This window comes from Glycine max, chromosome 10, assembly GCF_000004515.6.
Source record: "Glycine max cultivar Williams 82 chromosome 10, Glycine_max_v4.0, whole genome shotgun sequence".
Lineage (NCBI taxonomy): Eukaryota > Viridiplantae > Streptophyta > Magnoliopsida > Fabales > Fabaceae > Glycine > Glycine max.
In genome coordinates, this window is record NC_038246.2 from 44,707,976 (window position 1) to 44,735,888 (window position 27,913).

General features: G+C 31.4%; 5 protein-coding genes across 17 annotated transcripts; 3 read left to right on the top strand and 2 right to left on the bottom strand.

Moving 5' to 3' along the window:
* Positions 1-868: 868 nt before the first annotated feature.
* Positions 869-6,981, bottom strand: LOC100780059 (Golgi to ER traffic protein 4 homolog). Its single transcript, NM_001252843.3, has 12 exons — positions 6,884-6,981; positions 6,501-6,580; positions 5,484-5,562; positions 5,147-5,228; positions 4,774-4,924; positions 4,283-4,373; positions 3,110-3,193; positions 2,820-2,866; positions 2,110-2,238; positions 1,562-1,646; positions 1,266-1,343; positions 869-1,131 (listed from the first exon to the last, which is right to left on the bottom strand). Exons 1-12 carry the CDS (start codon positions 6,929-6,931, stop codon positions 1,114-1,116), a joined length of 972 nt encoding a protein of 323 aa, NP_001239772.1. The 5' UTR covers positions 6,932-6,981; the 3' UTR covers positions 869-1,113.
* Positions 6,982-7,014: 33 nt separating this feature from the next.
* Positions 7,015-11,959, top strand: LOC100781674 (glutamyl-tRNA(Gln) amidotransferase subunit C, chloroplastic/mitochondrial). Its single transcript, XM_003536325.5, has 6 exons — positions 7,015-7,323; positions 7,424-7,464; positions 7,767-7,822; positions 9,033-9,081; positions 9,165-11,225; positions 11,597-11,959. The coding sequence occupies exons 1-5, from the start codon at positions 7,114-7,116 to the stop codon at positions 9,238-9,240; spliced, it is 432 nt and encodes a 143-aa protein (XP_003536373.1). The 5' UTR covers positions 7,015-7,113; the 3' UTR covers positions 9,241-11,225; positions 11,597-11,959.
* On the top strand, positions 11,200-11,959 carry ADR12 (auxin down regulated). The gene is given in 2 exon segments (NM_001249296.1): positions 11,200-11,225; positions 11,597-11,959. A coding segment is annotated over 1 exon segment (126 nt). The 5' UTR covers positions 11,200-11,225; positions 11,597-11,625; the 3' UTR covers positions 11,752-11,959.
* A 669-nt stretch (positions 11,960-12,628) lies between these two features.
* LOC100782210 (uncharacterized) lies at positions 12,629-21,172 on the bottom strand. Of its 13 annotated transcripts, none has more exons than XR_005886706.1 (10): positions 21,011-21,172; positions 20,665-20,828; positions 19,939-20,048; positions 19,312-19,444; positions 18,754-18,927; positions 17,718-17,879; positions 17,518-17,566; positions 17,211-17,436; positions 16,041-16,141; positions 12,629-12,829 (listed from the first exon to the last, which is right to left on the bottom strand). XR_005886706.1 is itself a non-coding variant. In XM_041005882.1 (5 exons), the coding sequence occupies exons 2-5, from the start codon at positions 20,773-20,775 to the stop codon at positions 17,852-17,854; spliced, it is 423 nt and encodes a 140-aa protein (XP_040861816.1). In that variant the 5' UTR covers positions 20,776-20,828; positions 21,011-21,172; the 3' UTR covers positions 17,717-17,851. The 13 variants fall into 13 exon arrangements, 1 of the variants encoding a protein (XP_040861816.1); XR_005886705.1 differs by lacking the exon at positions 12,629-12,829 and adding an exon at positions 15,236-15,254 and having other exon boundaries at positions 16,041-16,138; XR_005886707.1 differs by lacking the exon at positions 12,629-12,829 and adding an exon at positions 15,240-15,254.
* A 2,466-nt stretch (positions 21,173-23,638) lies between these two features.
* Positions 23,639-24,524, top strand: LOC100101848 (auxin down-regulated protein). Its single transcript, NM_001251196.2, has 2 exons — positions 23,639-23,692; positions 24,065-24,524. Exon 2 carries the CDS (start codon positions 24,094-24,096, stop codon positions 24,217-24,219), a length of 126 nt encoding a protein of 41 aa, NP_001238125.2. The 5' UTR covers positions 23,639-23,692; positions 24,065-24,093; the 3' UTR covers positions 24,220-24,524.
* Positions 24,525-27,913: the final 3,389 nt, after the last annotated feature.

A 27,913-nucleotide genomic window follows, 5' to 3' on the forward strand; every position in this document is an offset into this window, starting at 1 on the left:
CACTTTATAACTTTTCAATAGTGTTATACTTTGTCACCGGAGATTAAAAAAAAAACTCTTATCTAGCCACAATCTTAAATTAAAAATATTGTGCTTAAATTTATCTTAAATAAGATAAGTTATAGCATACACAAAATAATTTATTTCTTTATTTAAAATTAAGTTTACTTATATGGGTGAAATTATTTTTTAATAATTCTCATTTCTTTCCCTTCACTTTCCCATATAATCAAACAAATGATAATAAGTCACTTCATTTCATTCTTTCCTAATTTCAACAATCCAAATAATACAATTTAATCCAAAAATTACTTTATTTAATATTCTCTCGATTTTTTTTTTCCTCTCAAGTTGACTTCATATCAAAATAAAATGTAAATGTCAAATGTCATATAATTTCTGGAAACTTCAGCGTTGTTCTTCATATGGTGCAATTAGTAAAAGATTCCTATGTCTGGGAACTTCCCATCCACATTTCCAATTTGCATTTTTCTAGGTGTGCAAAACAAACTATCTAATGGGTTATTAATTAATAGAGTAAACAAAATTTAATAGGGTAAAAGAGAAACGCAAAGAAGTCGGTGGCTGTGAGCATCTAACAAAAGATTTGAATTTAAATGTACTTTTAGTTTAATTTATGTGTAATTTTTTTAAGTTATCAAGTCTTATGTTAAAAATTAAGTAAATTTAGATTTATTATTTATTTTTCATTTTAAACCTTCAATTATTTTATGTAAATATTTTTTTCTTATGAATTTAGTATATGAAATAATTTTAGGAGTTTAAAATACAACTTTTAACAATATTTGATAAGATTTATATGACATGAGATAGTTTGAATTAAAAGTTATTTAATATTTTTCATTTTAGATAAAATATAATAATTTAATTGATAAAATTTTGAAGCGGAATATTAAAATATTTTAATATGCAAGAAATCGAAACGGGTACCTAGCAAAATTGTTAAATTAGCATTTACAAATCACGAGATAGCATAGATTTTCTTCAATGAGGAGAATTTGCTCTATCATTAACAAAAAAGAAAAGAAAAATTATTTGAACGTTCTGTTGAAGTTGCTGTTCTATCTGGTAGTGTCTCCATAATGATTGTCATTACTCAGCTCCCATCAACTGCAGAAGAAATTAACACAGAACTTAATACATTAAGAGATTTTTATATTAAAAAATCAAAAGTATATGATTTTGCAAGTGCCAAGGTGGTCAATAACTTAATATTCAACCATTGAAAACCTATCAGTAGTCACCTTGAATATATCTCCAAACATTCCCATGGGGTTCCTTCGCTGTACTCCAAAGAACCTCTCCGCAATATCATCTAGCATCTGAATCACAGTTTTGTCACATCAAATGCAGCAGATGGCTTGAATTTTTAGTTTCATGCAAAGAGAAAAATAATCACAAAATAACAACACAAGACTGGTAAGATTTTTCAAAGAATAATAAGGACACGCCACATCTTTGTTGATTCATTTGCTAATTGTTATCTACCAACAACAGAGAGGAAAACAGAGCATATGACTTGGTATGTAAGTTATCTGACCTCATTGAACGCAGGCTCCCTCTCAATACTTGGCTTAAAATTTGCTCTCAACATACTAAAAAGAGGCAAAGCATCTCTCTCCAACCTGGCATGACAAAAAAATAAGGCATTGGCATGCAACATACTGGGAGCTCCAAACATTTGCAGCTATTACAATAGGAAACTCTTCTTCCCATTAAACACGTCTGACATTAATCAAGTACTCTCACTTGTAATTTCATCTATTACATGCTGCCACAGTACGACGAGCATTTTGCTTCACTTTTATTGAGTGGTAACTAATTGGTTATGTCTCTGTTCCTTTCCTTACAACAGAATAAGGTGCTTAATTTTACTTTGCCTTATTTTCTTCCTTTCAAAGGAATCGAGCCATAATTGTATAACACAATTAACGCTCTTTATATAAGTGAAGTTTTCATATAGATGAAATTCAGAAACAAATAAAATATTAATTATTCATCAAATTATAGTGCTTCCAGTCCCCTTTAAATTGAAGCATTTAGAACAGAAATGAATCAATTTATTGGTTGAGCAACATACAAACTTACGTTTGCAAAAGATATGCGATAAATTGCATCAACTCTGTCTTAGGAAATGCAACCTCAGCCGATTCAGTTTGCTTCTTTATCTCTTCCATTAGTATGTTCGCATCTTTCAAATTACCTGAAGACAAGTACCTATCATGCAAGAAATGGGCAATTCCTCAGTTTGAAAACTTGTTGAAATTTGCATGGAATTACAGGTGAAAGACATTACCAAACAAAACAAGGATTTTATAACAAGTATCTCAACATCATTGAAAAGTGAAAATAGTGGATGCATGTCTCTACTCATCAATGATGATTAGTACAAGACAACTAAAGTAAAAAATTTCCTTAATTATCACTTACGAGATAGCAAAACAGGGAGTGGAGGACACCTTAAGATTGATTGTATTATCTTGTTTCTTTTAAGTTTGTTTTATTTACAAGAATAGGAAGTGTTTGTTTTCACTTTTGACAATGAAGTGGATGAACACTTAGTGCTAATACGTACTGCAATATACAAAAGATATTTGAGCAAGTTAAAATTGTTAAATGCACTCAAAAACAACTAAAAATTATACTGAGAAATATCTATGCTATACACTACAATAAGCAAAAACATAAATTCCATCCTAGTATAATAGCTTATTTTGGCATCATAAGCATCCTGGGTATTCAATAGTCAGAAAATTTGATAATATTGCCAGGGAATCTCAAGAGAAAATTACATTTACCTTAAAACTGCCCGAGCAATGGCCAAATCATCTTCACCAGGATAACACTACATTTGAAAAAACATATCAGTTGATCCTTCCCAAAACTATGCCAAAAATATAAAATGAAGGCATCAGTTACCTTCTCCAATTAAGTTTGAGAATCACCAATAATATAACATAAATAAAATCATCCCAAATGTCAAACCAAATTTTAGCAGAAAAGTAAGATCAAAATATTTTGGTATGCCTCCACATAATTTTGGAAAGTTGAACCAAATAACAATGAATAAAAAAGTTAGGAAGCTGACCTTGCCCAAAAAACTCACTAGAGTAGAAGCAAACTTCTTTGGATTATTTCCTCTCACAAAATGATGTGTCACTTTAGCCATATCCTGCATATAAAAAGCATATTGATAATTATTCACTACAAATAAAGGTCATAATAGTTTTAAGTTTTTTAAGGCAAGCGAAGCTTTTCACAGCATAAAGCCATTTCCATATTGGCCAAAAAATTCAGAGACGTGACTTGCTCCAAACAATCAATGCAACAGTTTACTATATTTCTTCATGTTCTATTTAACTTAAGACTTAAGAGTATACTAAATTTTATGTTTGCATTGCCTCAGTCTCGTATAAACTGCTATATTCAAGGAAATTAAGAGTAGAAATAAGATTAAAAAGACAGTCGCTATACACTGTAATACCCTATATGAGGTCCCTATACACTGCCCTTGAAAGTATCAGCTTAAAATATCAACCACTAAAATAAACAAGAAAGGAGAAGAGTCTCCAAGCCTGACTCCCAGTTTACCTTACAAAAATTTGTCACTCACAATCACACAGAAAGTAACAGTCGGGAAACATCCAATAATTTCATCATCTCTAGCTCGTACCAAAACCCTTTCTATCAATAACATGGTTTCAGAAGCCATAGCTCACTCACTCATAAGCTTTTTCAAACCCAATTTGAAAATAAACCTAATGTTGAGAGATAACCTGCTAGTCTACTACACTTTGCAAATAAACCAATTCTGAACCCAGAGAACCTTGGCAATTTCTTCTTCTCATCTCATACCCAGTTTTCTTGAATTTTAAGTTTTTAACAGCTACCTAATTTACTTGGCCAACATCATTAAAAACTCTCCCCATTAAAACCACAATGGTCCCGACCTGATTTTTCCTTAATCCCTTCAAATTCAAAATCTTATGTAACAACTAAACAATTTGACTCTCCAAACATCCAAGCCATGGCTTCCAAATTCCCCTTATCTTCATGTAACCAGCCCACCCAAAAAACCTGAAGTTAGCCAACTAAATCAATGTTTATTAAATGTTGAAACATAACAGCCATTACATATCACCAATCATGTTTTTCTTCTACAAAAAACTAAAAGATAAGAAAAGTTTCATACAGATGTTGATTTTAAAAAAAAAAAGCTTCGAAAGTAAATAAATTCAAGAAAAACCATTGCGAAACTCACCACCTCAGGACTTTCAGAAAATATGTACTCAGCTAGCATGATGTGCAGCTCTGGAGATCCATTCTTATTTACTCCATTTCCGGCAGACCACCTGAATACAATAGCAGCAAAGATAGAAATGTTATTTAGAGGAACAAATTATCATAATAATAAAAAGGGGTGACCTAGTGCACAAGGCCCCTACCAAGTGGATTTGAGGATGGTGGATATATGCCCCTCATGTGGAGAGGGTAATTATAATATTATAGTATCCAATTTGAAGGGTGCTAACCCCCACCACCACCCCACATTATATATAAGATATAAGATATTTTAATTGTAGATGCTACCTATTATTCTAAAGACACTAGTTAAGGAAACTAAAAAAATGAAGAAAAAATATCAATATTGAGAAGAAAACAGTATTTGGCATTCACTTGCAAAGAAAAGAGAGGGAGCATGGTAAATGTAAAATATAATCTAGACTATTTTTAATTTGTGTTAAGTCTCACTTGATAGCAGCTTTTAAGAATGAGGAGCAGCCCTCAACACGTGTCTTTGCACTTCCAATGTTTTCAGAAAGCTGCTGCATGTCATCGACATCCCATAGGTTTTGTGGCAATGAAACCCGAGGAAATGATTTGTAAATTTTGTCGAGACGTTCTACCATTAAAATTTACAAGGAATTAGTAATAGGAAGAACTGTTTCATCGTTAAATACTATAAAAATCCAAATAAGAATGAATGTTTTTATGCAAGTCCATGATAGTTACCGAACTGAAAAGTCCCCATGCAATTAAATAAGAACTAAGAATAATTTACATTGCATCACAAAAAAAAATGGCTGATAAAAATAAAACTGTAAAAGACGGGATAAGAACGCACCAAGAATTTCCTCATTGTAAGGAATTTTCCCTTTCCCTAATGTCTCCACAAACAATAGAGCTAGCTCTGCTCCACAGGTAACCTTAGAGAGAAAATAAGTGTTAAACTTTGCTGTTTGTCAAGTGTACTGTATCTTTTTATCATAAATATAAACATTTTAACATCAGAAATACATTTTTAAAATTAATTTAAATTTATATAGAAATGTGGAAAGTATTCTTTTTCTCTCTTAATGGTAACAATGAACAATCTACTAATCACACTTATATGCCAGACTAAAGATTATAAAATTGACAAAAGTATATCTTGAAAGACATTGAAATAGAAGATGTAGAACCTGCCCATGAGACAATTGAATGCACGCTCCTGAATGTAGGATATCTAATGCTTCACAGTACCTCTGAGCAGAAACATATCTGCAGCAAAGCATGTATGCTACATTTATGTCTACAACTTATCTGATGAGTATGCATTAGTTAATGCAGTTGTAGACCAAAATAATGAAGCTTGACAAAAAGAAATTCTGAGGTTCATAGATCTACAACAAGCATGGATTTATGGATGATAAAAGGAAAGTACATTTTACAGATAAATAAATTTAAATAGAGAAGCAAAAAAAAAAGATGTTCCAACTTCAAGAGCAAAGGGTAGCATGTATGATAAAAGAAACCAGAAAAAAAAAAACTAGAATAAAATATTTAACAAAGAATCCCCATATGTCATATACTGACAAATAACCAAGGTTATCAATGGGCAATGGCAAATGACAGAAGGTCAAAATTACACCATATAAAAATGCCACTGCAGCCTATGGCACCCCCATAGCAGGGCTCCCTTCACAAATCACATAGAGTGGAGGGGTCCAAAAACGCCACATGTTACAGCAGCGATATAACAGTTATTTAACAACATTGCAAACAACCTTGCCTTCTTTACTCCTAAGACCCTAAATCCAGACAAACTCAGTATTCACCAAAAATACCAAAATGCAACACTGCATTAGACTACATTATCCAGCTGCCCCTAAAAAATAGATATGACATGAAAACTTGTGGTATCGTTATCCTCTATGCTAAATCCTCTCGCGTCAATGCTAAAATTGTCCTTCTCGGGAGCCCAAAATGATAAGCTATGCCTCACTATTTCACTAATCTGATATCCCTGGTTTGTAACTTTTACTATACGAGCTAATAAAATAAAGCATGTAGTTGTAGAGGAAAGAAATAGCTATGCAAAAACTAATTACTTGTGATTTAAAGTAGCATTTCACATCGAAGTTCCAATGAAGAATAATACATCGTAGACAGTGTACATTTCTCTTAAAGAATAACCAACAGGAAGAAACTGTATGAACCTGGCACTAACGGATTTGTACATTTGCTGAGCTCCATAATAATTTCCATCGTTTACAACCTTCTCCAATTTTTCAATATTCTGCACTTCCAAACACAACAACACAACAATCATGATATATATATATTTATATAAGGAAGCAGACACCTCTACTGAGAGTTCATATCACAAAATTTTGCATATTTTTTAAATAAAAACCTCAGAAGAAACGAAGGAGGACCATCACTGATAAGTCAAAACATTAGTTTTCAGCCAATGCAATACAGAAAATTAGAATATCGTTCGGGCGATTTTTAAAAAATAAAATAAAATAAGAAATTCGTTTTGTTTAGTCGAATCTGGAAAACGAAGATGCAAAGTTGATGGATCGCAGATTTTGCGTACCTCCTGAGCGGGAGGTAGTTCGACTCTTCTGGATCTCTGTCGCGACATAACGAAGATGACGCTCTCTTAGTGCTCTTGCGAATGGAAAAATTAAAAATGTGAAAAAGAAAAAAAAATGTTGTATTTATAGAAGGACTATTTTGAGGATTTAGACTTTCTTTAGGGACTGAATTGAAAATAAAAAAAGTTTTCTTAAACAACCTCAGAGGTTAGGGATAAGGTATACGAAGATGAGTAGCAAAGGGTTGCTGAGAGGAGCTTCGTTAACTGCAAACGCAGTGTGGCATAGAAGCAGTTTCTTCCCAAAGGTAACGGTTAGCGTCCACCGCAAGTTGGTGAAATTTCGAAGCTTCTCATTAACCACCACTTGCTCCTCTCTTCTACCTCCGGATTTGCCGCGTTTGGCAAAAACGGCTCAAATTTCACTTACCCCAAACGAGGTATTTCTTTGCTTTCTGTTCTTTCCCTTTCTTTCTAATTATGAATGTGTTTTTGTTTAATATATATGAATTTCAAAGATTAATAAAAATGTTGTTGCAGGTTGAAGAAATTGCTCCCAAAATTCAACAAGTTATAGAATGGTAAGTCAAAACCCCTCTCTTTCAAAGATTATTAATACTTAATAGTACAGAGCAATTGAGAGGTAGCATGAAATTTTGATTACTACTGAGCGTGTGGATCAGTTGGTGTGAGATTATTCCAGTTTATCGTTTCAATCCGGGGCATGCAGTATTTGAGAAAAATGAACATGAAATTTTGATCCTGGGAGCTTGTTAGTGGATTTTTGAGGCATTTTGTTTCTGACCGGAGATTTTTTTTTGTGGAGATTGTGTTTGCAGTGAGCAAAACTTTTGAATTTGGATTGAATTGTCTTGTGTGGCAGGTTTGGACAGCTTCAGGGTGTTGATCTTGAAAGTGTTGAACCCTCGATCAGAGCAGGTTCTCTACGAACATATATTATCACTTTCATCATCTATCAATGATTTCATATCCTTACTTTGGATTTTATGTACTGTTTGACTACATTATACCTTAATGCCAGAACATGTGAACCTTTTTGCTTTTAAAATGCAAAAACCAGAAAACAAGTTCTTTCATCTTCTTCTTTTGTCTTAGTTTCTGACATGGGGACTTGGGAGGGTTGTAAACTGTGATTGTGTTAGGAATCTTCTTTACTTTACTAACTGCAACTAGAGGTAGAACAGACACACACAAAAACCCACACAATATAGTACTGACAGATATAAAGAATTCACTATTACTGCTGGTTCTTTCACTCTTTACACAAGGAAGAACACTCTCTCCCCTTACAACACTGAGCCACTTCTCAGGTTCTCTCAATACAATCCATTCCTTTCTTTTGTTTTTCCCTCCCTCCTTCTCCAGAAAGCTGTTATATATTCCAAACTATTAACTAACCTGCCAGCTGTTGACAGCTGGCAGAATCTAACTAACTCCCAACAACCTAACTGTTACTCTTTTTTATCTTATTTACAGTAGATTATTCCTCTTGCCTAACAGATTGCATTACATTCTTTCAGCTGAGAATGCGTGGTTAGTGTGTTTGTTTTATGCCAATCCGTTTCCAGAGGCACATTAAATGTCAATCCCATGCTCGCTCATGGATTATTAGCATTCAATGTGAGCAAACAAAAGTTCTAACACAGGCTCGGTATCTTCAATTTGGGGTGAGAACCTGGATCTCTCTCGGTCAAAAGTCAAGAACTAATGCTTGAACCATTTAAGTGGTTGGCATGTTTCCATATACTTAGGTTTGGGTATCGAACTCCTCACCCCATGCTTAAGTGACATGGTTATTTGTCAACTGTACCACACCACGTTGGTACACCACCTTAGCATTTATTCACTGAGAATTGCCAGTGATATTGCTCCCTTACACTATAACATATCATTACCTTGCCACTTTGGCAAATGAGTGGTATTATCCATTTCTAGTCATTGATTTCTTATACTTCAACTTGGTCATGCCAGTTTGTTCAGATTGTTTGGGTTGGTTGTCTTTCCTCTATACTTTTTCAGTTAATGTGTCTCTGTGCAAAAATTTTATGCACATGAGTTGTTTTACATGACTGGCAGAAAGCATCATTTCTTCTCATTTTTGTTTGCTAATTCTCTGTGTTATCTGTAGAGACGGAAAACAATTTGCGTGATAATGATCCTGAAACATTTGACCATAGGTGAGCGGGTTCTTCATTATTTGTCAACAATTGGACATAATTGGAAAGCTTATGGTGCTAACAGAGTGGTGTATTCTTGGCAGGGACGCCTTGATCGCTTCTGTCCCGAGCTATGAGGAGCCTTATATTAAAGTTCCGAGGGTCTTAAGCATGGACTAAAGTTAAAATTGCTTAGATGAGTTATTTGGTATAAGGAAAAATATATTCAGACTATTATTTTGTACTTTGAAGTTTGAATCTCTTGGTTCTTTGTGACCCTGATCTTAATTTTGGATTTTTATGAGGGAATTCAGTTCGGCTCGTGAACTCTACTCTTGCACTAAGTTTTTGTTTTATGATGAGCTTTCGCAATATTTTTCTTCCGTAACGTGATATCATGGGAGAATATACACAATTCTCCTAAATTTTAAATGGAGAAGGGTACAACAGAAAACACACAATAGAAAATGAAGTGTGCATTCATAAATACAAATTATGAGTTGGACTATAAATAATCTCCATGACCCTCTTCTTCGTCACACATTTACTTTTCTTTTTAAGCTTGCTACTTGGCTTTCACGTAACATACCAGGTTCAGTATCCAACTAACATATCAATTCATTATTGTTGTTGTGATTCAAATTCATAAATAAACCTCCTTTCATTTAATATTCTAAATTTCACTTACCATGAAGATTTCATCTCACTGGAAACCCCCACTCAATTAATATCTAAATTTTCACTTGCCTATATTTTTGAAAGGTAATTTTCACTTACCTTAAACACCTCATCCTTTGTTTCTCTTTGCATTCAATTAACCCCACTTTGTGCCACTCTGGTTTTTAATTCTCGATAATTTTGTATCGATCAAATTTGCATGCATAGTATTTCATTCTTCTCTCATATTTCTTTTGGGCAGGTTTTCCCAATTCAACGTAAAGGTGCAATGGGTATCGAGAAGGCTCAAATCAACATTGTGGTGGTTGGTTATGTGGACTCTAAGAAGTTAAGGAACTCAATAAGCCTGTTGCTGAGAGACAAATTGCTGTCATTAACTTAACTGCCAAATATAAGGCATGACCATCACACCAACCTTAAAAACTAGTTTATCACAATTAACTTAATTACTTTTCATTAATTTAATTTCAATTAAAAAGGGAAAAATTTATTTTACTTGTTATTTATATTACATTTATTTTAAAAATTAAAAAATTATCATTATAATATATTTATTTTCCTTTCTATTTCATTTTTATTAATTTTTTATTTTTATTTTCATTCTTATTCTATTATTATTTATTATTTTTCATTTATCTCTGTTTTAATTTATTATTATTTTTACTATTATCTCTATTTTATTATCGCTGATACACGATACACCCAAGAATAGGATATGACTACCATAGTAATTTTCCTTTTATGAAGATGCAGGTACCCTGTACACCCAACAAAAATAAATTAGTATGCATTATTGTACCTTTAATCATATCAAAGATCTACACAAAATAAATTAATCCACCTTGTCGGTTGATGATAACATCAGTGTGCATTATCGCACTATGTCAGTCGGGGTAGGTGTAATAGGTTCTTCTAAAATTTGAAAGGGTTGATTATGTTTTTGTTATTTTTTTATTAAATAATTAAATTAGTCCTTAAGATTGTCATATTAATTAATTTTTATCCAAAAATTATGAGAAACTCAAATGAGTCTCATATTTTTTTTAAGATATTAGCTACATCTCGATTATAAAAAAAACATTATTTATATTTATTAAAGAAATTAGTTAATTTTATTAAATTGAGTTATTTTTAATTTTTTAATTAATTTTTATTTAAACTTGATATTAAATATAAAAAAATTGATCTTATTAAATGAAAATTATTTTTAAAATAATCTTATTAAATAAGATTTTAATAATTGAAATTTATTTATTTGTTTATATTTGAGATTTGGAAGGTGTAAGTCTCCAAAAAGTTCTTATTTTTTGTTTTGGATTCATGTGATATTATTATACTTAAATTCGTATAAATTACGAAGTAAAAATGAAGGTTATATTCATAAATACAAACTATGAGTTGGTCTATAAATAACGTTCAAGTCCCTCTTCTTCGTCACAGCTATTCCTCTTAAGCTTGCTACTGAGTTTCCACATTGCATACCTTAGGTTCATTCTCTGACTAGCTTTTAATTTTTCTCTTTACGAGTTTATTAATTATTGTTGTTGTGATTCAAATATCATAAACCTCCACTCAATTAATATTTTAATTTTCACTTACCCTAAACACTTCATCTCACTGTAAACCTTATATAATTTACTCAATTAATATTCAAGTTAATTTTCAGTTTTAACTTACCTTATACAAGCACTTGATCTCATTGTTTAGATTCTCTTTGCATCTAACTAACCCTATTTTGTGCCACTCTAGCTTGTTTCTAATATTCTTGGAGGTGTTGTATTGTACAAATTAATTTTGCATGCAGTATATGTATATATATTTCATATTTTTTCTGATTATATTAATTTATTTTGGACAGGTCTTCCGAATTCGAAGTTAATTTGCAAGATGGGTTATGAAAAGGCTCAGATCAACATTGTGGTGGTTGGTCATGTGGACCCTGAGGAGGCAACCACCATTAACGAGCTGAAGAAGCCTGTTGTGGAGAAAGAAGCTCCAGGGCATGCCATATGAGGGCATGCACGCACGGCCTCGGAGGGGAACCAGAAAATTATGTTAACAAAATAATCTGGAACCCTAATGTATCAGTGTCATCATCAGTGTGTAGTTTAAGCTAGCTTTGCTATGGTTACGTTCTCTGAGATGAGAGTCTTGATGAACAGTGCCATTCTGATGTATTGCTTTCCTTGAAAGTTAATGCATGCTTCTTATCTTCTGTCTATAGCTATATGCTTTCTTTTTCTTTTTCTTTTTTGTTAATCAGAACATTTGCAACTTCACTCCTTAGTATATAATAGTTATCCATACAAAAAGAAATATTATTTAAGGACATACTGAAACATAAATATTACACTTTTTAGCATCCATAAAAAAAAATTGAACGAGGAGGGTTAAAAATATATTTTTAACATTTTTTTAATATATTCTTTGTTATTGATTGAATTTAAAAAAAATATAAAATTAGCTAGAGAGAAAATTATTAAATAAAATATAACCTTAAAAATTTATAATATTTAATAAATTTTAATCAATTAAAAAGAACACTCCTCCAGACTTAAGATTTTGTATGGATTAATTCACTAGTAAGTACATCATTAAGATTCATTCGATTCAATGCAGCGGACAAGGGAAATAAAAGAAAATACTATATGTGGGTTTTTTTACTACAAGAAATATTATCTATGTCTACGGACAAAAACCATCACTAGATGTTAAAAATGTGTAGGTAAATATAATAAAAATTTTGTCCTACAGACATTGTGGTCGTCAACTTTGAGGGGACGCATGTGACACCCTCTATCCCTCACATATATACTAACAAAGGAATAAAAATTCAAATATTAATTAAAAGTATTTTTTTTGAACATTTTTAAATACGGGTCTTTCAAAGGGATAAAAGGTTCACAATCACTTTCTTCTACATCATATTCAAACTTGTCCAAATAAATAATAAAGTCATCGGCTCGAACAAGGTCGTTTGAGACTTCATACAATTAATATAAAACCCTATACCCCAATGTCACATCCTATCAGAGCGTTGTGTCTCGACGTCTTTCAGCACAATATTCCTTAAAGCAGTTTACCTAGTCATCTGCTCCCCCGAACACAGAGTTCAAGATCATCACAGGATCCAAACACAAACAACAAACCGGGAGTGAGTTATCACATTCCTAACTAATAGAGAAACAAGACAACTAGATATACATATCATATAAACCAAATAAAACTTACTTACACGTAATTCACGTAATTCCATCACTTTGTCATTCAAAATTCATTTTTCATCAATCAATCACATTTTTCAATCATCAATCACATTACACAGGAATCACACGCTCTGATCAAGACATAATAACACCTCAATTTCATAATAAACAATTAGCAAGCGCATGAGACAGTTATGCTAAGACTCAAGCCTATATGCAATGTGGTACCATGTCAGTGAAAAACCACCCTGGGGCGCTTAGGAGTACATAACAAGACACACCACACAATGGGTTTGTCAGGTCACTCTCACTAAGTAAGATCATAGGGAGACCAGTCAGGGTCATGATGTTTTGCGAGAATGCTTCAACCATACGGGATCAGCATAGGCTTAAAGGAGCACTCAAACTCGGTGACCCCTAAGGCCTACACTCCGAAGAGTCCGTCAGGGCCTCTCCCTCCTGATTCAGGTCTAACCCCTAAAATCATTTTAGCACACAGACACTGCTCGTGAATTATACAATACCAACGACCTCACACTCGTGTTTTAAACACGTACAACATATTGCGCTACAATTTAACACTAGTTCCTAAATAGGAAACCTACACTTTCTCTTTAACACTGCGCATTTACACTTTTATCAAAATAACACTGGTCGGGTTATTGTACAATTCACGGCTTACAACACAAATAATGTCACATCAAGAGTTAATCACACACTTATTTACAACCAAAACTCATTCACAATTTCACATCTCATAATGTCACAATCCACCATCACATGTTTTCACGTATCTCACAATTCAACATCTGCTCTACTTTACACTTTTACTCAATCTCAATAACAATATTATAATCTCAAGGCAACATATTATTCCACAATTTATCACATATTTCATTTATAAGCACTGCTCATGAATTATACAATACCTCCGACCTTACACTCGTGTTTCAAACACGTTTAACACATTGCACTACAATTTAACACTGGTTCATAAATAGGAAACCTACATTTTCTTTTAAACACTGCGCATTAACGTTTTTCTCAAGATAACACTGGTCGGGTTATTGTATAATTCATAGCTCATAATATAATTATTGTCACATCAAGCGTCAAACACACACTTATTCACAATCAAATATCATGCCCACAATTTAACATCTCATAATATCACATCAATCATCTCATTTTTACATGTATCTCGCAAATTGACACATTCAACTTTGTACTACTCAATCTTCACTATAATATTATAATACCATTATAATAACTTATTACACCTTATAACTCATGCACATCACACAATAATAATATTTGCATGATACAAAACATATATATGCATATGTATATAGTAAATTAAACTACATTGTTTTTTTATCAAAGGATTTCTATAACAATTAATTTAATATTACATCAAAAGAAATTACCATTAGACATTAACCTTACAATTTTCTTTAATTTATTATTCTAGTATTACAATAATTATATACATATAACATGTTGATCATCGTCGAAGAAAAATTAGAACAAGATAATAATTTATATAAAATAAGTCATTGAATAATATTATTTATAATATAATTTACGTTAATAAGAAGAGCTTAATTTTTCGAAGGGGTTCACATTCAACACAAAAATACATCAATTTCATAGCAATTTCTCATTGGGACATCAACTGATTCATCAAACATATATAATTCACTGTAATAATTAAAAGGATAAAATGAAAATTGCAAAAATACCCCAAAACTGATTCCAATTGATATCTCTAAGGATCCATACACATGTTTTCACTAATCCCCAATTGTGAATAACTCATCCCTTACCTCTGAGCGGACTCACGTGTCTCAGCCAACGATAGTAACATCTCTAGCGGTTCCCTGAGATTCTTTCAGTTATTCCTCCGACTGCTCCGATAGAATTCCCAAACGTCGGAGAGACGGAGAAGAGATTGAAACCTCCACTTGTACTGTCTTTATGCGATTCCTTTTTCTCCCTCCACAAATGTTATCTCAAAAATCCCAACGGTGCAAGTGTGCGCAATTAAATTTCGAACAACATGTCCAAATTTCATGAAAATCCAACGGTTAACGAAATCGGGATCGTAGTTTTACCGAGACAGTTTTGGGTTTCTGCAGGAAATTAAAATGCTACAATGCGAAGGGTTTTCCTCTAAGCTCATATATGATTTTGAAATTCCCAACGGTGAGAATGTTCGAAATTGGGTTGCGAACGTGGTACTCAAATTTCACGACGATCCAACGGTGAACGAGTCCGAGATCGTCGTTTTTCTGAGACAGGTTTGGTGGACTGCAGGAAAAAGAAGAGGTTTTGAGAGGAGAAGGGGAAAAACGAAAATGAGGCCAAAAAGAGGCACCTGACTTAACATAACTATTTATACCTAAGGTACTCAGCCTATTATTTGCTCTATATTTATTTATTTTATAAAAACAAACTCTATTTTATTTTCTATCAAACAAATAAATGAAATATCATTTTTAGTTTCTCTCAAATCATTATTTTAATTAATAATTATATCTCCTTATTTATTTATTTATAAAATCTCATCATTTTTCTAAAACTCTATTTATTTATAAATAAAAATCATTTTTAATCTAGATTACAAAAATTGGGATGTTACAGCGCACAGTGATAGATTATCGTCGGTCAGTGTAGGTTTTTACCTACTAATTTACTTTCACCTACAATTCACAATGTGCGTAGCTAAAAGTCATTAATTTATATCTACAACCGCTGACTGTAGATAAAAATATTAACTTGTACCTACAACTTCCAACTGTAGGTAAAAGTCATTAACTTATGCCTACCATACATTAAAAGACTATAGATATAAACCATTTAATTGTACTATGCCTACGGACAAAAATAAAACATATAAACCAAGGAACAAGAAAGGTAGAAAGAAAATAGTGGATTGCATACTTTCTGGAAGGTCTCTTCTTAGTTCATTCAACTCTGCCTTGGCACTCAATTGTTCATTCAACTCTTCTTAGTGGATTGTATATAAATCATAGAATACATATTATCAATGACATATGAATACAAAACTTGTAACCGGTCCAATTAAGTTGGTACCTGATAAATAATATATATTGAAGTGCGCCTTAACACAGATTCCTTTAAAGCATTTAGAAAAATATGAACTGGCATTGGAATTGCAGGTTGAATTGAGCCTGCTTAATGAAGACAAAGATGTGTCACAGCCTGGTATGACTTAAAAGCTAGAACAAAGTTTCCAAACTATGCTACAATAAGTAAGGAACTAGAATGTATGGGAACTAGAATGTATGAGAACAGAAATTAAAGTATTTGTTAAATAGCAGAAATCAGAGGCATATGAAAAAATGAAAAATAAAAGTTACATCCTCTAACAAAAGCTAATACAATGTTAAATTACATATTAAGAACATGTAGAATAAAATGGTAACACATAAATGACCAAAAAATTTCGACCTGTATCTATAAGGTTTTCTCAACTACAAAGTTTATCTTTAACGTAATCAATTATAAATTGTAGTTTTGCATATTAAAAATTATTTTAATAGTCTACTAAGTAGAAAAGGAGTAATACAGTATACATTTTCCTCGACAAAGCAATTTCATTATTATGTAGCAATTTTAATAAAAATATAAATATGCCTACAACTACTTCTTTAAATTTCACCCTCTTTTCCTAGCCATTGACCATATCCTTTAAACCAAGGACAATATGAAAACTAACTGAATTACTAATATCAGAGTAGATAATATTATTTCTAGTGAAAATCACATTACACAAGCATAAAGATTATACTGCAGGAGCATAAAGAAATTATCCTCTTGATCAAAATGTTGTAAAATGTAGCATTGAATATAGTCAAATAAAACCAGCTTTCCGGCCTCCAAATATCAAGCAATTAAAGAAGGGATTAAGGGGCATGAAGTAGAATTTCCATTTCTTCAAATATCAAGCAATTAAAATGTTTCCTTTTCTGTTTCTTTAGTTCACGATCGTCCTAAAAAGTAAAAAAATCATTGGGGAAGGGAAAAGGAAAGTAAAGCTCAGCAAGGGTAAAGGAACTAAAGGATGCAAAGTTGCTACATAATAATGAACGTCTGTCTATGGGAAATACTTACTATCAGCAAAACGAAAATGTTTTTCTTACCTATTAAAATAACCATGAAAATGATAAATGTTAACTATGAAAAAAAAATGTAATAAATGCTTTGAACAATCTTTAAGAAAAACTAATCAAGGAATCATACTTGTATCCATTGTTCACCAAGCGCGACTTCACGTCCCATTATGGTTGGAGGAGTAACAGCTTCTGAGGCAGAAGACTGATTATGTCTCATTTTTGCAGCTTCGGCACCAGCAGGTCCCACAAGTCCATTCCAATATTAAGACTAGTTGGAGACATTGAGACAGCGGGATTTCCAGGCACTGAAGAATGAGGAATGGTGCTCACAGAATTCTTCCGTGCATTGGCTCCTGAAAAGGTTCACACAAACACAAAATTGTATGACAAACCACGAAAAAAGAAAGATAATCATGAATGATGTTGCAGCATACCATCAACAAGCATTTGGTCAAAACTCCCTTTCTTGTTTGTAGCTGATTCCTACAACGAAATACAACTCATGAGATTGCAAGAAACAGATCAATCAGGATATGAAGGTGCCAGTGGTATCGACAGTTAATATTTAAAAAAAAATGATTAGGACTTAATAGGACTAGAAGAAAGAAAAAAAAATGTGAAGAGAAATAGTAACCTGAGTAGAAGAACTAGAAGATGGTTTAGAAACTTTAGCTGTGCTTTCTTCATCAGTTCCCATTCAGATCAGCTCAGAAAAACTGCCTTGAAATCAGATTAATTTCTGATAATTGTTTAGGCCATATATCACCTTCAACAAGTACGCATGCCAGACAACGTACTGAATAAAGAAACATAAAATTACATGTCACTAAAAGCATTCAGTACGTTTTAAGCTATTTATTCTCCGGAAATATGTATTGCTATAATTAAACATTTCTTTTACAACCAAACAAATTAATATAATCAATGAAGGTCAAAACTGACCCTTCTCTTGATGAGATTTGAATTAAGGATCTATAGCATCTCACTAGCCGGTCCTTTACTCTAGATAATACTAAAGCAATAACTCTTAATCGGAAAGATTGACACTCTTGGTCATAAGATGAATATCCTTACTTCAAACATGGAAAAACTGGCAGATTACCTAAACAACAAAACACATAAAGTTATCAAGTCTGATAATTCAACTTAGTTATTGCTTGGGATTGATGTTTGATGATCAAACACATTTCAACTTTTATCTACCAGAAACTTATTGCAATAAACAAATAGCAAAGAAAGGAATTTTTTAACAGAATGAATTTTCAAATATAAAGTGAGAAGATGAAGCATTATTTTCAATTCTGGAAACTAAGTTCACTAACTTTTATTAATGATTAAAGCATTAAAAATATAAAAAAAAAATTACAAAATCTCAATGACTTGTAATATTGAGCCTCACACGAAGTGGTTATCCTTTATATATAGTCGTTGATTAGCAAATAGACAAGAGATAGCTTACCCGTAGCTATATTTTATCATGCAACACATGGAATTTTTAGAGTCCGATTCACAAAAGGATAAAGTGAAAAGAGACAAGGAGGCAATGTATTTATGTTCAAGAAAATTTTCTTATTACAGATGTAAATAAATTAGCCATCAATGTGATGAATATAAGTTGTTTATAAGATCATACAGGGGATAGCGATGCTGTATAAGACTCATCACTGTACCTTACGCCTTTTAATGAACATGAACACAGTCGAGAAGTGACTACAGCTTCTGGAATGCCAAAAGTACTTCCGTGGTCTTGTAAGCTTTCACTACCAGCAGCTTTAGATTCTGGCTTTTCACAAGTTGATTTTAAGGCAACATTCAAGCCAATTGAGCTAGGTTCCGTCACAAAACTGTAAGCCATATGAAAAACAAAACACCATTTAGGTTTGTAAAAAACTACGTATGGTACAACTAGTTTTAACTGGATAATGTGCAGCAAAAATTCATAACATCTCAGCAAACGTTCATGAAATTCTACTTATTAGATTGGATAGAGATCACTGTGACTCAGAACAATTGACAAGTTACTATGAGAAATTCAGAATAGGAAAGAGGATTCAAATGTTTTCTCAAACCAACATGGCCTAATTGTTCCTAAAAAAATCCTAACATAGTTTCATTAGACAAGTTTTCTCATTCACATATTAGAAAGCTTCGTTACAGAGCTCAGCCATAAACAATTTGGCTCCAAAAACCCACTAGCCATAGGTCCACATTAGATCGCCACAACAAACCTCAATCATAGCAATCAGGGCTCTGCTTGATTTGTTTTCAAAACCATGGTTCATTACCAAGCAATGTTCCTCTAAAGTTAAATCCATGTTACTTGAATTTGAACGTATTACCCATATTCTCACTCAGTTAAATCTGCAAAGTGCAGACAAAAAAACATTAGTCAGCAGCACATGATTGAAAATATGAGTAAACATCAAATAAGTCTGATTTAATTTAGGCTAATGAAAGTGACCGATGACCTTCCTAAAAGCATTGTTTAGCTTATTTCATAGTCAAGCTTAAAAAAAAAACTTCGTACCCCATTGCCCAGAGGCTCTTCGCTATGCGAAGGTATGGGGGAGGGATATTGTACGCAGCCTTACCCTTGCATATGCAAAGAGGCTGTTTCCGGATTCGAACCCATGACCAACAAGTCACCAAGGCACAACTTTACCGCTGCACCAGGGCTCGCATTGTCAAAATAATATTTTTTTTTCAGTAAACTTCACACTCAAGTTTACAAATAAGCTCTCATTTTATAAGAACTTACAGAATAAATGCTTAGTTAACTTGTTTACCAAAACATGCCAAAGTCTCAATTAAAAAACCTGGAAAGGAAGCTATAAAGAATTTAGAAGGTCAGTCACCTGTAATTTAGTAAAAAGTCATATAAAGCATGTACATTGTTGTTGCCACTAAAAGCCAGCAAAGATTCTGGGCTATTATCAACATCATAGAATGACCTTAATCGCCGAGTCTGTGTTATTTCAAATAGCAAGCACCAATTAAATATAAATTATACATAGAGAAGAAAAAAATAACACTGGAATTAATTGATAGACAAACTCACAGAACACCATAATACGCACAAAAAGGACAGCCAACTATTAACATGAAGTGCAAGACAATAACTAATTTGATTCTAAATGGAAAGAAAGAAATTACTATTTGATTCTAAAATTGAAACTGTGCTATGACTACATGTGGATTGGGAGGCATCAGAATACAAACTCCATTTCAATTTAAATGAGAAATGAGCATATGCAATACTACATGACAAATAATAAAGAAGCAACTCATCACAAACAATAAGTCTGCATAGTTTACTCCCAAATCATAATCCTAGGGAATATTTTACTTCAAGGCAACCATTTATACATTATCTTCAAGGCAAAAACACCTTGAGAGCATGCACCTAGTCAAGCAAAAAGCACATATGGCAACCAATCCTCGGACCAGTAAAAATGAAATTAAATGTCACAACTCACAAATGTATAATAATAAAATCAATAATGAACTATGATAACCGAAACATCTTCAATATAATCACACAGATTGAATGCTAAATTGAGGTCAAGAGTTTGGTAACTTACCCTAAGTTCTGACGGTGTCTTCTTTCTAGCCATAGATCCAGTTTTCAAAGGTCCGGAGCCAAGTTGGTGAGAGCTCGAGGGCACAGAACTTGGTTTAGCCACTTTCGCCATGCCTCGTTTCGCCGCGCGTACTTTACCAATCAAAACACGTCATCGACAATAATCTGCAAGTGCAGATTCCGTAAGCGAGAAAGGATTTACAGTAGAATTCACAAATTGCACAATTAGAGAACACGATAAGTGTGCTACTAATTATGAGCGCAAGGGAATGTAGATTAACGGCTTATGTTTTGAAAATTAGAATAGAATAAATGCGAATCGGAAGCAGGAGGGAAAGAGAAGAGACCGAATCGTGTCGTGGAAGATTCAATGGCGAGCGGTGTCGTATCGGTTTTCGGCGCAGCAGAGGGAGAGGGAAGAGAGCGAAAATGGGAGCGGGCCCCCCTTCTCCGGCCTCCGCCGTGCCACCAACTCCTTCTACACGCGATAAAACTAATGTTTTGTTGATATTAATTCTTTAATTAATAAATTTTTAAGAATATTTTTATTAAAATAAGAAATAAATATATAATTATTTTAATAAAAAATCATCATTCTGATTACATATAAAATTATTCTTGAAAACTTATGTTAACGTTCTATTAAATTAGAGTGTATTCTTGATTAAATGGTCAAGCTGAGTTGGTGAAATATGTTAAGGAGATTGTTGTAAATTAATTGTTACTTGAGTTGGATTCTAATGAGTATAAAAAAAATCATTTTATGTATATTTACGATTCCATCGAAAAATTAATCGAAATTATTTTGTACCAATATCTTTTTCTTTTGCTGAATTTTCCCGTGTGAATTTTTTCCAATTTGCACCAATATCATCAGAAGAAGAAAAAAGTCATTTCTTTTAATTTTTATATAAAATAAAAATTAAAGATTAAAAAAACGTAATCTATATAATCTTTAATTTAAGTGCCTGCTTTTGCGCATAACTCCTACATGGAGAATGTTACTGTTAATGATTCTTCAATGAATAATTTGATTAATTTCTAATCTGTATCTAGGGCGCGTTGCCCAACCCTATCAGAAAAATAAACACTTTAATTTGAAACTTTACTTTTTTTAATGATATAAATCTTTAAGAAACAACTGGTTCCGATATATTTTCTTACATAACAAATATTATTTTAAAAATTGAAAAATTATCATTATAATATATTTATTTTCCTTTTTATTACATTTTTTATTTTTTCATTCTTATTCTATTAATATTTATTATTTTCATTTATATGTATTTTAATTTATTATTATTTTTTTACTGTTATCTCTATTTTATAATCATTCGTACACGGTACACCCAAAAATTACCATAGTAATTTTTCTTTTATCAAGATGCAGGTACTGTGTACACCCAAAAAAAATATGCATTATTGTACCTTTTATATCGATTTGCATTATTGTACCTTTTATCGATTTGCATTATTGTACTGGTTCCGATTCATTTTTTTACGCAATATAATTTTTCTTACATAACAAATATTATTTTAAAAATTGAAAAATTATCATTATAATATATTTATTTTCCTTTTTATTACATTTTTTATTTTTTCATTCTTATTCTATTAATATTTATTATTTTCATTTATATTTATTTTAATTTATTATTATTTTTACTGTTATCTCTATTTTATTATCGCTCGCACACGGTACACCCAAAAATAGGATAAGAGTACCATAATTGGTAATGGAGTGGAGCGGAGTGAAGTGGGTACTGTCTTCGCGAATCTTTCACCCCGACTTTTTAACATGTCTTCATAATCTGATATAATAAGATGGATTAAAATTTATTATTTCATTTATCCCCGACCCTGTCATGTATTCTATTTAAATTAGAAAATTATTTTTTTTAAAGAAAATATTAAAAATTTGATTTTAAAAAAAATAATTTGATTGTTAAACATTTATTTTTAATTATTTATATGTCAATAAATTTACTATAGCGCATGTGCCTACAAAAATCGTTAAAAAAAATATTAAATTATGTAAAAAATTTAAAATAAAATTAACTAGTAATAAAAATTCTAGATCTTTTGATTAAATTATGCAAAAATATTAAATAGTAGGACAGATCTAGATTCGGGATTGGGGCGAATATAATAAATTCATACCCAATTCATACCTAACTTTTGATTATAAAAAAACCTAAACTCAAATCCATATTCGATTAACTTAAATATTATCCATCAAAATCGGAATCAAACCAACAAGTACTAGTTTTTTTTGTCATGTCAATTAGTAGTTTTCCTTTTAATATTAGTATGCATTATTGTACCTTTTATCGAAATGTATTATTATATTGAACCTTTTATCATATCAAAGATCTAGACAAAATAAGTTACTCCAACTTGTCGGTTGATGATAACATCAATATGCATTATTGCACTATGATTGATTATGTTTTTGTTATTTTTTTTAGTAAATAATTAAATTAGTCCTTAAGATTGTCATATTAATCAGTTCCAAAAATAAAGTGAAACTCAAATGAGTCTCATATTTTTTAAGATATTAGCTACATCTCGATTATAAAAAAAAACATAATTTATATTTATTAAAGAAATTAGTTAATTTTATTAAATTGAGTTATTTTTAATTATTTTTTAAATTACTTTTTATTTAAACTTGATATTAACTATAAAAAATCTTTGATTTTATTAAATGAAAATTATTTTAAAAATAATTTTATTAAGTAAGATTTTAATAATTAAAATTTATTTATATTATAGAAAAAAATAAGAAAATTTTGTTGTTTATATTTGAGATTTTGAGGGTGTAAGTCTCCAAAAAGTTCTTATTTTTTGTTTTGGATTCATGTGATATTACTATACTTAAATTCGTATAAATTACGAAGTAAAAATGAAGGCTATATTCGTAAATACAAACTATGAGTTGGTCTATAAATAACGTTCAAGTCCCTCTTCTTCGTCACACAGCTATTCCTCTTAAGCTTGCTACTGAGTTTCCACACTGCATACCTTAGGTTCAGTCTCTGACTAGCTTTTAATTTTTCTCTTTACGAGTTTATTAATTATTGTTGTTGTGATTCAAATATCATAAACCTCCACTCAATTAATATTTTAATTTTCACTTACCCTAAACACTTCATCTCACTGTAAACCTTATATAATTTACCCAATTAATATTCAAGTTAATTTTCAGTTTTAACTTACCTTATACAAGCACTTGATCTCATTCTTTAGATTCTCTTTGCATCTGACTAGCCCTATTTTGTGCCACTCTAGCTTGTTTCTAATATTCTTGGAGGTGTTGTATTGTACAAATTAATTTTGCATGCAGTATATGTATATATATTTCATATTTTTTTCTGATTATATTAATTTATTTTGGACAGGTCTTCCGAATTCGAAGTTAATTTGCAAGATGGCTAAGGAAAAGGCTCAGATCAACATTGTGGTGGTTGGTCATGTGGACCCTGAGGAGGCAACCACCATTAACGAGCTGAAGAAGCCTGTTGTGGAGAAAGAAGCTCCAGGGCATGCCATATGAGGGCATGCACGTACGGCCTCGGAGGGGAACCAGAAAATTATGTTAACAAAATAATCTGGAACCCTAATGTATCAGTGTCATCATCAGTGTGTAGTTTAAGCTAGCTTTGCTATGGTTACGTTCTTTGAGATGAGAGTCTTGATGAACAGTACCATTCTGATGTATTGCTTTCCTTGAAAGTTAATGCATGCTTCTTATCTTCTGTCTAGCTATATGCTTTCTTTCTTTCTTCTTTTTTATTTTGTTAACTAGAACATTTGCAACTTCACTCCTTAGTATATAATAGTTATCCATACAAAAAGAAATATTATTTAAGGACATACTGAAACATAAATATTACACTTTTTATCATCCATTAAAAAAAATTGAACGAGGAGGGTTAAAAATATATTTTTTAACATATTTTTTTAATATATTCTTTGTTATTGATTGAATTTAAAAAAATATATAAAATTAGCTAGAGAGAAAATTATTAAATAAAATATAACATTAAAAAATATATAATATTTAATAAATTTTAATCAATTAAAAAGAATATTTCTCCAGACTTGGATGCATTATTAATATTCAAGTTAATTTTCACTCATTTGTGACGCATTACTGACTCTTTAATTAGGGTAGATTCATCTTACTGTCTAGGAACAAACTGATTTTTGAATATTATCAATTTTCTCTAGTAGAGGTTATTAGCAAGATTAAGTTTCTTTTATATAGACAAGTACACCTGTTACATTTGTTTTAATATTTTGATATAGATACATTTGTTTTAGTATTTTGATATAGATCTTCTTGTATTAGAAAGATTTTTTATTTTTTCTAGTTAAAAGGTATATCCCATTTATTATTGTATTATTTTAAATTTAATATAATTTACATTTAAAAAAAAAAATGGGCGTGTGGGTAAGATTTTGTATAGATTGGTTCACTACTACATGATTAATATTCCTTCCATTAACGGAAATAAAAGAAAGTACTATATGTATATGTGGGTCCTTTACAATTTATCGGTTTTGGGACCGAAAACAACATAAAGAGTGCCTTTAAATAAATCCAAAATTACTCGTCATTCAGTAAGTCTCAATAGTTTTATAACTTAGACATATGCACACACGTGAAGCCCAAAGTGTCACATTCTCCTTTGCCTTATTGTCATATCCTCCTACACGCAAACATAGACTATTCTTCACATTGTCGTCTTCTCTTCTCGTGGTGTCTTCCTTCAGATGGTGTTAGACGAACGAAGGGAATGGGAATAGCCTCGGAATTAAAATTTTAATAGAAGTCACATAAATACCACATCATCTATAAAAAAAAATTTCAAAATATATTCTAATTTAACTGTTGTTTCTGACTTATATATTATAATTTTAATTTATTGTTAACCGATGTAACACTTACATTTTTCCAACAATATATATATATATATATATATATATATATATATATATATATATATCATTAAAAAAATCAGTAACTTTTGGTTTCTAGAAAAGCTAGTAGAAGTGAATTTTTTAAAATAGAAAAATGGAATTTTTAGGAATTTAGAGTATACAATTTTAATTTATTGAAAAATTCAATTTTAGAAATTAAGATTTTTAAGGGTAATAAAACTTTAGTAAATTGAATAGTAGGAATCTAAAGTATGAAAAAAGTAGACGACTGAAGCAATTAGCCCTTAGATATGTTACCGCGTGATGGCAATTCAAGTCCATTTGCATGACATTAAACTTTCTCAATTGTTAAAATATTTCATTCCTATTACCCAAAAAAAAATTATTTCATTCCAATCAAATTATGGTGTTCTAGCGTAACACAATTTTAAACATATCTAAGCAATTTTTTTATATATATAATTATGTTCTCGATACAGAATTTTCATCAATTTCACTTTTAAAAGAATTTATTTTTTAAAACAATTTTTATATATAATTAATTTTCTTCAAAAAATTTGATTAGTAATTTTTAATAGAAATTTTCCTTTCAAATAAGTTTTTTTTTCTTCTTTCATTCAAGCAGTTGATTTTGAAATATACTATATCCTAATTATTACTTTAAGAATCTTGAGCAACTTAACTCAGCTAGATGGCCAACTAATTAACAATTGTAGATCATTTATGATTTATGATGCTGGCAGCTTCTTCATGTAACACGAATATAAGAATTGCATGTAGATGGAAGCACTTGGCAGCTAGTATTTTATAACATATATATGCTTACCTCTTCTCTGTTATTAGTGGTTGCACCACCGCTAGTCCTCCATAAGACACACACCATTCCGTGACCCCATTTTTTGGTCCCTGTCTTAGGCACAACCAGACACCTGCCCCCTTCTATTAAATGGGGCATTTCTTAATTGCAGTCTCACTTATATGACATATGTCTCTTGGTGAGCATCTTGATTAGACTCAATTAATTAATTGTCTCTCTTGTCATCTATTCCTTATTCTATAAGGATATTGCTTAGTCTTTTGGGTTATAGTGAAATCTTAAAAACCAATACTTGACGGTTAATGTTCTTAGAAGATTGAAGCTCACCCGTATGAACTTACTCATTTGATGTAACTTTTATGCTTTGTTTACATAAGAAGTGAAACAGAGAGGAATGAAATAATTAAGAAGAAAAAAAATTGGAGTGATAAAAATAAAAGAGAAATGAAGTGATAAAAATTGGAATGAAATAAAAGTGTTGTTTGAATAGATAAAAAATAAGAAAAAGTGAAGCATTGTTTTTCAGAATAATGTTTAAATGCTACCAAGTGGGACAAATAAAAAGTTTAGACATCAACTTCCTGCAAGCTAGAAGATTATTAACATAGTAGTTCAATTTCTTCATTATCAAAAGGTTTACAATAATTTACACATTATTTATAATAATAGTTCATCTAAGGAAAGGAATTGGAACTGGTAATTGAACCCTTAGGTTCCTCAACTCCAACAGAAAAAGACTCTGAGGACAGAGCAAGAAGAGGTGATTGGTTTTCCCAAGCAGAAGAGGTAAATTAGAAGTTAGAAGCATGACTGCATGAGGCGAAAAGAACGAGAGAAGATTCTGATGAAAAAGAGGATAAAATGTCCGAATTAAACAATTAGAGTGCATTGATTAAATCAACATGTACAGCTTCATTTTTCCATGACTAATCACTGATTATAGCTTATTCAGCTTCCAAACCGCTATCCAATTTCCACATTAATATAATCCATAATTCGGGACAGGAACAGTTCAAAGTCAACACTCAACAGAGTACAGGATCTGAAATTCCCGAGCAGCAACAAAATAATCAAGCACTCCTATATAAAATATTCATATATCTTCGTGCATCAATTTAAATTTTTTGGAATTATTATTTTGTGACTTGCTCACAAATCCTCTATTACTAAGTTATGTAGAGATCATCTTTCATTTACAGCTTGCATTATTCACTACTGCACTCTTTAGTCTTTAAGCCCAAAACAATCAGCAAAAAAAGTCTTTAATGCAACTATTTGGCATAGGGTCAGCACAAGGATAAGGCGACCCAAGCTCTTGTTTTAGTATATGTATTTAAGCATATGCCCGATCAAGGGTCACGGTCCAATGGTAACGTGCTATGTGTGAGATCCTTTGTTTAATCCTACATGTGCGCGGAATCCCTTCGTCTAATAAATGATTTTGAGTCCAAAAAATAATCTTAAATAAAATATGAATAATTTTATT

Coding starts and splice junctions, on each gene's coding strand:
- LOC100780059 (NM_001252843.3), bottom strand. CDS start 6,931: ATGTCGCGACAGAGATCCAGAAGAGTCGAACTACCTCCCGCTCAGGAG. Junction 6,581..6,883: donor AACTACCTCCCGCTCAGGAG/GTACGCAAAATC, acceptor TTGGAAGTGCAG/AATATTGAAAAATTGGAGAA. Junction 2,239..2,819: donor ATTGCTCGGGCAGTTTTAAG/GTAAATGTAATT, acceptor CTTGCATGATAG/GTACTTGTCTTCAGGTAATT.
- LOC100101848 (NM_001251196.2), top strand. CDS start 24,094: ATGGCTAAGGAAAAGGCTCAGATCAACATTGTGGTGGTTGGTCATGTG.
- LOC100781674 (XM_003536325.5), top strand. CDS start 7,114: ATGAGTAGCAAAGGGTTGCTGAGAGGAGCTTCGTTAACTGCAAACGCA. Junction 7,324..7,423: donor TTTCACTTACCCCAAACGAG/GTATTTCTTTGC, acceptor ATGTTGTTGCAG/GTTGAAGAAATTGCTCCCAA. Junction 9,082..9,164: donor CCTGAAACATTTGACCATAG/GTGAGCGGGTTC, acceptor TATTCTTGGCAG/GGACGCCTTGATCGCTTCTG.
- LOC100782210 (XM_041005882.1), bottom strand. CDS start 20,775: ATGGCGAAAGTGGCTAAACCAAGTTCTGTGCCCTCGAGCTCTCACCAA. Junction 20,049..20,664: donor AGACACCGTCAGAACTTAGG/GTAAGTTACCAA, acceptor GAAATAACACAG/ACTCGGCGATTAAGGTCATT. Junction 18,928..19,938: donor GACTTTTTACTAAATTACAG/GTGACTGACCTT, acceptor TATGGCTTACAG/TTTTGTGACGGAACCTAGCT.